Source organism: Verticillium dahliae, genomic scaffold, assembly GCF_000150675.1.
Source record: "Verticillium dahliae VdLs.17 supercont1.19 genomic scaffold, whole genome shotgun sequence".
In the NCBI taxonomy this organism is placed as follows: domain Eukaryota; kingdom Fungi; phylum Ascomycota; class Sordariomycetes; order Glomerellales; family Plectosphaerellaceae; genus Verticillium; species Verticillium dahliae.
This window is the reverse complement of record NW_009276939.1, coordinates 409,179-420,820: the sequence shown is the minus strand read 5'-3', so window position 1 is coordinate 420,820 and position 11,642 is coordinate 409,179. Positions and strand designations below refer to the sequence as shown.

Sequence of the window (11,642 nt, the reverse complement as noted above, 5' to 3'; positions counted from 1 at the left end):
GCTGCGCAGGGCTTGAAGCGGCTTAGTAGAACCGGAGCAACGTACTGACGGGGCTCAGACTGCGGGACTTCAACGGCATCTTCACGCCGTACCATCCATGCCCGCCTTTTGGAAGTACTGGATGTACTACGTCAACCCCTCGACCTGGTTCTCGCGCGGCGTCCTCTCCGCCGTCCTCCCCGCCGTCGCCGTCCGCTGCGCCCCCGCCGAGCTCGCCCGCTTCGACCCCCCGCCGGGCTCGACGTGCGGCGACTACGCCGGCGGCTTCGTCGCGTCCGTCGCCGGCGCCGGCTACCTCGAGGACCCGTCCGCGACGTCCGACTGCGGCTTCTGCCCGTACAACGACGGCGGCGAGTACATGGCCGGCCTCAACGTGCGGGCGGGCGACAAGTGGCCTGCTTTCGGCATCATGGTGGCGTTTGCCGTGGCCAACTGGGCGCTCGTGTACTTGTTTGTGTACGCCTTCCGGGTGAGGGGGTGGACCTTTGGGCTCGGGGGCTTGTCGGGGCGGGTTGCGGCTGTCAAGGCGCGGGTTGTGCGCGGGAGGGGCCAGGAGGGGGAAGAGAAGTCCGAGGCTTGATTTGGAGTGTGGAGAAGACGGGGTTGCCCGGAGCAACATTGATGAAGAATAGATCATACCCTTGCGAGACGTAGACCGTATAGAATAGAAAGGAGCATTATATGTACCCAAACACGCCCCATGTGATTTATGCCTTGGGAATAAATAGTGTACAAGTGAGGATGGTCGCAGCCCGATGATGCGCACATGGCTTCAGTGCAGGCCTCGCCCTCAGTGGCAGGCCTTGCCGTACTTGCGCAGGCGCAGGTAGTTGTAGGGCAGCGGCGCGAGGAAGCCGGCGCCCATGGCGACGACGGCGGCAACCCAAAAGGCAGGGTCGTCAAAGCGGACCTCGCCGCCCGTCAGGTGAAAGTCGACGGTGTTGGAGGCCGCCTCCATGGTCAGCATGGAGATGAGGCTCATGCCGGCGGAGGTCCGGGCGGCGACGCCCCAGGAGAGCCTGTCGCGGCCGAGGCGCAGGAGGACCGTCTCGAGGGTCATGGACGAGGCGAGGCCGCTGGCCACTGGGAACGGGGGGCAGTCAGCAGTGTTGGTCACTTCTCAGGAGGCTGCAGGGTGTCGAGGCATACTCGCAATGGCCATGATGGCGCCGGTGCCGAGCTCGGGGTGGAAGGACTGGAGGAACCACATGGCGGAGAAGTCGCCAAAGGTGCAGCCGACGAGACAGCGTGTTGTGTTGAGGCCCGCCCTGCGCCATGTTGAAGGGGACGACCAGAAGTCCAGTGACGTCGGTGATGGTGTGGACTTGGGACATGGTTTGGGGGTGCATGATGAAGGTGACGGTGAGGTGGGTGACGACGCATGCGAAGACGACTTGGTGCAGGCTGCTCTGTGACGTGATGCCATCGGGAGGACGACACTGCCGATGCGGCTCGTCCCATGCCTAGACCAGCATCGAGGCGACATCGTGCTAGTTCTCGGGAAGGCCATGGCGTCTCCTCAATGTTGGTCCTAGCCGCGTCGAGCCGTGCTGAAGCGTGGGAGGTATGCGGTAGATGGGTGCTCCTTGATCTGGACAGCGAGATGAAGTCGTGAGATGAGCAAGTTTCGCTGCTTCATGTCGTTGTGATTGGTTTCAAAATGGCTGATTGTGATTGGCCAAAAAGGCATAGAGGCCGTCTTTATTAACCAATAGGACCACTCACATCAGACCTCACGATATAGACACGCCTCGACCCCTTTAGGACCCCTTGAGTGTAGAGGTCTTCGAACTCGGCTCCAAATGTTTCACTCACAACCTACTGTCCGTGGGAACATGTTGACATACTTTATTTGAAGTAATGTAGAGTCATGTTAAGACACCAGTTCAATGTAATGCGCCACAGCTTTGCCACGCATCACTTTTGCTGGCATGTGGCTTTCTTTTGCCGCAGTGAAGCACTGGCAGGCAGATCCTCACAGTGTTCGAGTAGTCAGACATGCGGAAAGCTCCATGTCCGTCTTGGGCGTGTTTCGGGGCCTAGGAAAACGTCTCAGTTCCCCGAGTTCCGATTCCGAGGTGGCGGGGCGAGAGCAAACTTGCTGTTTGGTTTTGCCTGTAATGGTCACAACCCCCCGGTTTTTGCGTTACACATGAGCTTGCAAGCCGCATGGAATCCTCGTAGGCAAGAGTGATGCCTTCACAAGAGCCCAGCGGTGTGACGCGACTTGACGAAAGCAAGCATCCTTGCCGGAACACTCCTGGAAGCATCTAGCATGGACGAAGGGTATTCTTGATCGTACGTGCCACAGCAGAGGTTTACTGCAAGTGTGTTCAATACCACTAAACTCCCCAGAGCGCTACAGATCATCACTCGAGCTGTCATCGTGACGCGCCGATCCGAGCAGGGCCGAGCCGCAGATGGCGCTCAGACTAGGCCCAGATTCAGACTCTGAAGAAACGCCTACCGGGGAGCCTGCCGGAAGCGCCCAATATTGTTGAAGTCTCTCGATCCCATACAGACGCGAAGGAACACGCCCGCTGGGCAAGATCTGCCTCAAAAATCCAGTGTCTTGACGTCTTCATTCCCGTTGTGAAGGCGACAATGACAGGGCGTCTCGTCCCACTGGTTCCTTTCCCATGCTGCAGGCCCGGCCTGTGTCCGGTCGACGCGGGCGTGTATCGTGATTCGACCAGACTTTTGTGCAAGGTCTTTCAACTTAAACTTTCTGGCCATTTATCCACATCTCAAGGTTCTCCTAGTACGGCACTCCACATTGGCTTGTGACGGTACTGGGGATTGTCCTGCTGCTGCGGCCGAGACAGTGACTCACGCCCCATCCAAAGATCGACACAAGGCTTGGAACACATGACTACTACGCAAACACGTGCGGCGTATTGCCCGTACGGAGGCGTCTCTGGTGTCTCCCCCGGGCTTGTTTAACGTTACACGAGATTATTCAAGGTACCGCATCAGGTGCCGAATTCTACACCACGCGGCATTGGAGTTGTGAGGTGAACCAAAACAAATTGTATTCCGAATTGACACAAGCGACAACTGCCTGAGAATGCTCCGATAAATTGTGTTTTATCACTCAAATGAGTGGCGTCACCTAACCTCAGTGAGACTGGCATGCGCGTATCTCGCCAGCCCTCGTATTTCACCACTTGGCGAGCTTCTGCTACGGCCAGGAGGCTCTTCAAAGCGTCAACAAAACTCTGGCAGACCTCATCTGAGACTCCAGCGCGCATCACTATCCGCAAAACTAAGACCTCCATGCCTGCGATAGGTAGCTTGCAGCCTGGAAATTGGATACTCATTAGTCTGCACATCGTTCGCGGATGGACACCAAAAACTTACAAGGAACACTGAAACCCCGCTGCATCAAGCCATGGCTTATCCATTGCTCGTCGAGTCCTGGAAATTGACGCTTAACTCCTGGTCGAAGGCGGAAAACTACCAGGGGCAGACCGCTGCTACGGCTTGCCGCTGTTGCTTCTTGCTGGCTCTTGTTGGCCGCCGAGTCGAGAGGGCCCCGGTACACGCCGTCGACGCATTCGAATAACCCTGTTTTCTCAAGGAGACGACCCAGGTCGACCGCGCGCTGGAAAGCTTCTTTGATAATCCTCTCGTAGCCGAGGCGACCCAGCCGGGCCAAGTGATAGTACTGCAGGACCACGCCGTGGGCTGGCTGCGAGTAACTCAACGTGACCGATTCGTTTTGCCCCATCAGGTAGTCAGAGCTGTGTACTATGCTCTCAGGGAGACACGTCCGGTCACGCCACAGGACCCAGCCAACGGACGCTGTGGCCAGCCCGAACTTGTGTCCGGAAGCGTTGATCGAAGCAGCGCGCGGATTGGAAAAGTCCCTGTACCGAAGTCAACCTCAGTCTCTCAGGGCGCAGGACTGTTGTCTTACCATTGCGTACAGCCCCCATTCTTTCCGAGAAATGGTGCCACAAAGCCCCCGCTCGCTGCGTCAACGTGGATCATGATGTTGCGGCCGGTCGAGGCCTCGTGCTTGTCGAGCATGGCGCCAACATCCTTGACGGGATCGAAATGACCGGTGTATGTGCTGCCCATGATGAGCACGATACCGACTGATTGAGGTCAGCGTATGACGAGTTGATCAAGTACCATTGGGGGCACTCAAACTCACTTGTGCCGTCATCGATCAGCGCCTCCAGCTTGGAGGGATCAACCACAAAGCTACTCGATGCGCTGACCTGGAGCGATCGGACTTGGACGTCGCAGGCGGAAGCACCGTTGGGGACGGCCACGTGTGCGTGGCTCCCAACGATGATGTTGGGCTCGCGCGGGGTGTCTCGATCTGTGCGGCCCGCCATCCACCTCTTCTTCATGGCAAGGATGCCGAGAAAGATGGCTTCTGAACTGCCGGACACTGCAGATCCTACGGGAGCGCCAGCTGCTGAGACGCCCCACAAGTCGCCCAGAATGGAGACGCATCGGGAATGCAATCTTGACACCAGGTCAGCCAGGCCAAGGGGAGTGCTAGCGTCAGAAAGGTAACGCCTACTCGTCGATACCAGGGTACTCGTGGCGACAAGCCAAGTTCTTGGCGTAGTTCTCGAGCAGCAACTGTTCGCCGTGGCTATCCAGCGCAGTCGTGACAAAGCTGAACGGATAAGTACTGATAACATAAAATAGGCATGCCGTGGGAGTCATGCGCCCAAAGCGGAGCACGTACCTTCCAAGGTTATGATGAGGCTTCGTGTCAGGTTTCAGTAATCGTCTGATGTCGGAGGCAGCAGTATCTGGTGCAATCTCGTGCCCCAACCTTCCGTACGGAAGCACGTCAAGCGATGGTGAAGAACGAATATCGGTGAGGGACCCCATGACCAAATCTTGAGAAAGAAAGCGGTATTGAGATCACAATTTTTCGAGAGCTAAGTCACGGCATAATCACTGCTGACGCTCGGGCATTTATCAGTTTCTGCTCTCGCGCAGATTTCCCATCATCCTCAACAACGAAGATGCCGTTGGAGTCATCCTTCGACGCCACCATACGGCGTGATGAGGAACAGGAAAGAGAGATCGACAACATGGTTGTCTTTGGATGGATTCTTGGACAACACGCAATCCAGCTAGGCATGTGTCTTTCCTGCGAGGAAGATTCAACTGGCCAAAGCATGTATTGAGCCACACCTACCGACACCAACATAATGTCGAGGGTGGCAAGTTCATGTCTCATGTGTGTGAAAATTCACGCTCGCCATGAGTGAAATGAGAAATCAATGTCATTTAATACCAAAGAGCACGGGCGGGGGAGACGATTCTCATCATTTGGACTTGGAGGTCTCTGTTATTCTGAATCATGATGATTCAACGGCGTTCCTTTGATCTAAATGCCGATATCCTGCCGAATGTGAAAGTTCCGGAGGGACCCATGATTCCGGTGTTTGAGGTCTTGAGGGCAAAGAACGCCAGGGTGCCGAGGGCGACTCTCTTTCCATAGCCGGTGAGTCTGTCTCGAATCCTGATCTCACTCAGCATTAACCAATGAGAATGTCGTTGGATGGAAAGCCGATTATAAGGACAAAAGGTGATGACAGAGTGTCTTTCATGGTAAGACCGTGTATCAGCCAAGGTCAGTGATCGAGGCGGCGCCTGTAAAGTACATATCCCTCTCCCCGCCAGCTCCGTTCATCCGCAGATTACTCCCTCAATTTATTTCCCAACCACCAGAATCACAGTTTTTTATTATCGATATCATCACTGGAGCAATATTCTCAACATGGTCAGACGTCTGATGAACAGCGGCGACACCGTGGTTCTTGATCCTCGCGCCAAGCCACATGTAGCATCGCCAACCTCAGACGGTTGCGATGCTCGACTGGAGGCTGGTGGCCGAAACACTCAATATTTTGATGTTGAGCTCAAGCTCGAGCCTCACAGTTCCAGCGAAATCAACGCCACAGGAGTTGTGATATGGTTGCTGTCGCTTTACCACATGACGGGGAAAAGCGAGGTCGCTCTTGATTTATGCAACAAGACGACATCCGATCTTATCGCTGTAGACTCGCGTCGGAGTATTGGGATGACCCTTGAGCCATGTGCCACCCCAAAAACTATCCGCCAGGCGATCCGCAGCGGCGCTGGCCAAGATGACATCTGCCTTACCAACGAATGCCAGTCGAACTCTGAGGATTGTGTACACACACTTGTTTTAGCAAAAGACTTCTCGGAAATAAGTTCATATGAGCTGCAACAGGTCTGTATAGCCCAGATCAAGTGGTTTATGGTGTAATTTGCTGACATTATCGACTTTCAGGACCAGGAGTCTCGCGTGCACCTCTGCCATGACAAAGGCGTCATGACATTGCGCATAGAATGGGCAGATGGCTTGCAGGACCGAGACGAGATGATTTCGATAATTGAGCGAGTCGCAACCCATGTTTTCTCCCACCACGGCGCTCCGATTAGTTCGATGCAAAGTCCTGCGTCTGGTCAATTACGGCTCGCCAGTCTTGATCCTCCACCTCCTGTTTGCAAGGAACAAACCATCAACGAGCTTTTCCATGTGGCTTGCGCCCAATGGCCTTCAAAGCTTGCCGTCGATGCATGGGATGGCTCCTTCACGTATCATGAGCTGGATGCCGTCTCTTCGCGATGGGCTAGCACGCTCGCCTCTGAGGCCTCTTTCAGCGAGCAGAGGGTTCTTCACGTTTTCGACCACTCGCGCTGGGCCATTGTCGCGTGGTTGGCGCTCCTGAAGGCCGGTTGCGCCTGTGTTCCTGTAGATACATCTGCTCCGGAGGAGCGCATCAAGTCCATCGTTCGAAACACAGGGTGTACCGGCGCGCTTTGCGATGCCTCTCAAGCAAAGTCGCTAGCCAGTCTGGTCCGTCATGTCGTGACGCCTGACGAGCTCAACAACAAGAAAAACTCGTCAGATGTCTGCTATGGAGCCTGGAAAGATAGCTCCCCTGGCACCCGCGCCTCTATGATCATGCATACGTCCGGATCGACTGGCGAGCCAAAGGGCGCCCTTCAGTCTCATGTGGCTGTTACGACCAGCCTTGTTCGTGTTTCCGAGGCACTTCATCTTGATGAGACGTCGAGGTTTCTTCAATTCGCATCACACTCCTTCGACGTCAGCATTAGTGAAATCTTCACGCCGCTTTGCGTGGGAGGGTGCATCGTCATCCCCAATCCTGAAGACAAAGTCGCCAGCGTCGCAAAGAACATTCGTTCAATGCGAGCAACCCATGTAATCATGACGCCAACGGTTGTGAGAACATTCGCGCCGGAAGAGGTACCAGGCTTGCGAAATCTTTCCCTCGGTGGCGAGCGGGCGTCGTCGGAGCTTCGTAAACTGTGGTCATCCCGGCTCGATCTCAACATCCTGTACGGCACCACAGAGACTGCTGTCTGGGACACGATCGCTCAAGTCACGGCTCAAAATTGCGACAGTTCTCGTCTCATCGGCAAGTCCATTGGCAGCCGGGCCTGGGTCGTCCATCCCAATGACTGGACCAAGTTGTCGCCCATCGGTGTTGCTGGCGAGATTTGCATCCAAGGCCCAGAGATTGGAGACTATTACGTCGGCCGACCCGAGCAGACGGCTCGCGTCTTCAAGTCCGCCCCGGGCTGGCTACCGAAGGGTGATATGGATGACGCCAGTCACCGTATCTATCGAACGGGAGATCTCGGCAGAGTCCTCAAGGATGGAAACCTTGAGATCTGGGGCCGCATCGATCGTCAAATCAAGCTCAACGGACAGCGGATGGAGCCAGCGGAGATCGAGGAAAGCCTGATGCGTTTCCTGCCAGGCAATTTACGCGTGTACGTTGAATTGCTCCAGCCGAAGAACGGAAAGGCAAGGCTAGCAGCCTTTGTCTCCTACGAGGAAGATGCCGACCCCGCCGCCAGCACACTGACGACGCATCAAGCCGGGATCCGCAAGGCCTTTGACGAGGTGCAGGCTGTGCTGCCCCGGAGCATGATACCTACCGTCACCGTGCCCTTGACAAACTTTCCTCTGACTGTTTCCAAGAAGATCAACAGGCTGGAACTCCAAAAGCTGGGGCTTGCGTTTTTGGACTCCAAGAAACAAGCCGACGCGCCCGAGCTGCAAAACGGCCGTGCGAGCTCAAATGCCAACGTCTCCAATGCTCAGGCCATGGTGCAGAGAATCTTGGACTTCATCAAGTCCAGGACGGAAGGTTCCGCAGGTCAAGACATGACGCTGAACGAATCGGGCCTCGACTCTCTTGACGCCGTCGAGGTGTCGTCTGGCCTGAGAAGGGTCGCGCAGCTCCACGTGCCAGCATCCATGCTGCTGAGACCAGGGATCAAAATCAGCGACATCGCAGCTCTGTCCCATGCCCCCGAGCAAAATGTAGACCCAAAGGCAAGCCTCCGGGAGGAACTCGTCAAGTGGACGGTCAAGCTCGATGAGGCCAGCACCACCGCCGGGCGGGCCGTCCTCCTCACAGGCGCGAGCGGCTTTCTCGGCCGCGAAATTCTCCGCCAGCTCCTATCCCATGCTGAGCAGTGGACCGTCGTCTGCGTCGTGCGCGGAGACTCCCCCGAGCATGCGCGACAGCGTCTGCTGTCGGTGGTGAGCAAGGAGAAGTGGTGGACTGCCGACTTCGAGCCGCGCATCGAAGTCTGGCCCGGCGACCTTTCGCTGCCGAAGCTCGGCCTCCGGCAAGCCGAGTGGCGCGAGGTCTTCGGCCTCCACGGCAGCACGCGCAGGGTGCACACGATTATCCACAACGGTGCGGTCGTCAACTGGCTTGCTTCCTACGAGGCGCTGACGGACTCTAACGTCGGGAGCACCTACGAGCTGCTCAGGGGTCAGCTGCAGTCGCACGACGCGCCGGGTCTCGTGTTCGTGTCTGGCGGGTACATTTCCGGACAGGAGGAGACGGTCGATGATCTGGCGTCCAAGATTTACCAGATGCCGGGCTACGACCAGACGAAATTTGTGTCGGAGACGATGGTGGCGCATTTCAACGCGTCACTGGCACGAAACAGTGGTGGGCAAGCCTGGGTCTTCAAGCCGGGATTCATCATTGGGTCGTCCACAGATGGCGAGACGCAGACGCGCGACGCCTTGTGGCGCTTCGTCAAGGCGTGCGGCCAGATTGGGATGTACAGTGAGGAGGATGCTCGTAAGTGGATTCCCGTCGCCGGCGTGGACGCGATTGCGGCGAACTTGGTGGCCGAGTTGCCTGTCAGGCATAGCGACAAGACGAAGGAAGTGTGTCACAAGGTGCTGGCTGGCTGCTATCTCCAGGATATCTGGGACATGCTGAAGGAGCTTGGCCTCGAGCTCAAAAACACAGCACACGGTGATTGGCTGGCGGCGATGAACAGCAGAATGGAGGCAGACGGCAGAGAGCATCCCCTCTTTCCTCTGAAGGAGTGGATGGTTACATCCAAGGGATTCATGGGTACTGAGCCACCGAAGGATGGTCGTGTGACGGATGACGATAACGCAGATGCGAGGTTGGCCGTTCAGAGAAGTATGGAGCATCTGATGGAGTGTGGATTTTTGGCTAGGTCATGAGTTCGGAGTGTTTTAAAAGCAATAGTCTAAAATTGTGTTGTTAGTTTTGTACGTTTTGCCATCAATACGTGCCGTCTACTTGGACCATTTCAGTTGTAATGGGGCCACGTCAACCAGTGCATGCATGTTCAACGCATACGCCTTCGGGTTCTTCCCAAGTCCGAGACGTCCGCTTGAATGTTCGTGTTTACTGGAGATGAGTGAAAGAAAGCTCTGCCAGGCTAGAAGAGTAGCTCCACACATGAGCTCTCTCACAGACCACCTGCTTTGCATACTTCACTGCGAGAAATGTTGACAGCATAACCTTGAAATTTCTTTCTGGCAGAAAGCTCCGTCCTCGACACATGTGAGTCTAATTCCCAGACCCAGGACCCTCGCGGATTGCGTTCCAGAAGGAATGAGTGGGATATATCTGTCGATCCAGCTGCATGAATAATCTCGGAGACGAATACAGCATCCACGCCGTCTCGATCTCCGACGTGGCGTCTCCGAAATTCCACGGAGATGAGAATCAGGGCCCAAACGGTTGACAGACTCTCACCGTATCGCATCGCCTCTGCCAGGAAAATCCAAGACTCCTCAGCCCAGTTGACAGTGAGAATTTGCTGTTCCAGGGTGGGGGTGGTCGATGGCGAGCCCCCACGCCCATGCGCCCCGTCCACCGTCCGCCTCACGGAAGGAAGGGATCGCGGGAACATGGACGGGAATTGCGTTATTTGGCGCTCGCTAGACTGGGATGTCCCTGGGCCCGGGCCCGCCGGAAGCATGGGCTCCTGGGCTCGTTTCGGCGCCGTCGTCGCGCAGACTGGACGATACGGGATGAGGCTCAAGTGAAGGGGAGGCAGGCCAAGGGCCAAGGGCGATATCGTGGCGCGGCCGGAGGATTATTCGGCGGATCCGCAGGCGCGTTGTGGGTTTCGGGAGCCCTGGATGTGGGCGCGCGGAGCCCTCGGCCGGGTGGTGCGGCGGGCTTTGGGAGTGCTTGGTCGGGCCGATGGGTGATGGCCATTATGAGCGAGTCAAGCGGGTTTCGGTGCGAGCACTTCTGCTTGTCGTGCTACGTTGCGACACGCGGGCAACGGGCGACGGTGGTGATGGTGAAGATGTCCGCCTGGCTTGGTCAAGACGCTGATGTGCGAGAATGCATGGAATTTCAGACAAATGCGTATGGAAGTAGCGGGACTTAAAGCTGGTGGATATCCAACTGCCGGATATGGCAGGTTGGAGGTAGCAGATACATGGATGGAGAACAGCCAAGCTCATGTCAATGTGGGTATCGATTTCTGGGCAAGGCATCAGGTTCACAGGCGAAGGAGCGTGTGGAATGCGCGGCCTCCAAGCCACTGCACTGGGGACAGGCTTGCGTGAAGAGGGCCTCGTCTCCCTACGAGTATTCAGCAAAGAGCCAAGTCAGCAGGTGATGAATCGGCCAAGACTTTATACCACGCTCTACTTGCGAGGCAGTCGTCGAGTCGTCGTCGTCTGTTTGACTGCCCATACCAACTGGCCCCAAATCCTCAAGCAGGCTAGGTCAGCATGGCAAGCCGGCCAGCCACGATGACAAGCGAAGGAATGGGAGGAGAGAGTCCGCGTCAAATAGCGTTCAGACGGTCTATGACGATGATTTGGCCATGCGCGGTCAAAGGCCAGGAGAGGGTGTGGTGGACGAGGTTGTTGTGTTTAAGAAACTGAGTGGCTTGGCGTTAAGGACGGCTCCCCCGCACGCTAGCAGATGCTGTCGCGCTCGACGTTGTCGATTGGACGATTCGGACACATTGGCGACTTGTGGTGACAGGCCAGGAATTGGCGTCGCTTGGAACACACAGATGCGTCAGTCGTTGATGACTTGGTGAGTGCAGGTCGCGTGAGGGCTATGTTTCGCCAGAAGGTCGCGCCAGAAGGCCGCCAGAAAGGGATGACGCAGATGCACGTGAGGGTGGTGAGACACGAATCGCTTAATTATTCGGGATCGGGAGACAATGAAGACAACGGTGAAGGCAAGGTGAGACGAGGAGCCGGAACAGATGGTGGGATTGGGTTGGTGTTGTCGTGGGCGAAAAGGAGGAAAACGAGTGAGATCCACACATCGAGATGTGCCCGAGGC

The 11,642-nt window shown here is 56.4% G+C and overlaps 4 protein-coding genes across 4 annotated transcripts in view; 2 read left to right on the top strand and 2 right to left on the bottom strand.

The window, feature by feature from the left end:
* The window catches only part of VDAG_08191 (brefeldin A resistance protein), a gene marked incomplete at both ends in the record, with an annotated part of 4,991 nt that extends 4,411 nt beyond the window's left edge, over positions 1-580 (top strand). The window contains one exon of the mRNA XM_009657568.1: positions 59-580. Within this exon, the coding sequence (XP_009655863.1) occupies positions 59-580 (522 nt within the window). The remainder of the gene's footprint in view (positions 1-58) is intronic.
* A 210-nt stretch (positions 581-790) lies between these two features.
* Positions 791-1,510, bottom strand: VDAG_08190 (uncharacterized protein; the record flags this gene model as incomplete). Its single annotated transcript, XM_009657567.1, has 2 exons — positions 791-1,083; positions 1,150-1,510. 2 exons carry the CDS (start codon positions 1,508-1,510, stop codon positions 791-793), a joined length of 654 nt encoding a protein of 217 aa, XP_009655862.1.
* Positions 1,511-2,747: 1,237 nt separating this feature from the next.
* On the bottom strand, positions 2,748-4,857 carry VDAG_08189 (glutamate decarboxylase; the record flags this gene model as incomplete). Its single annotated transcript, XM_009657566.1, has 7 exons — positions 2,748-2,934; positions 3,118-3,301; positions 3,361-3,869; positions 3,920-4,100; positions 4,160-4,479; positions 4,538-4,651; positions 4,709-4,857. The coding sequence occupies 7 exons, from the start codon at positions 4,855-4,857 to the stop codon at positions 2,748-2,750; spliced, it is 1,644 nt and encodes a 547-aa protein (XP_009655861.1).
* A 913-nt stretch (positions 4,858-5,770) lies between these two features.
* On the top strand, positions 5,771-10,372 carry VDAG_08188 (D-alanine-poly(phosphoribitol) ligase subunit 1; the record flags this gene model as incomplete). Its single annotated transcript, XM_009657565.1, has 4 exons — positions 5,771-6,172; positions 6,293-9,494; positions 9,864-9,884; positions 9,993-10,372. The coding sequence occupies 4 exons, from the start codon at positions 5,771-5,773 to the stop codon at positions 10,370-10,372; spliced, it is 4,005 nt and encodes a 1,334-aa protein (XP_009655860.1).
* Positions 10,373-11,642: the final 1,270 nt, after the last annotated feature.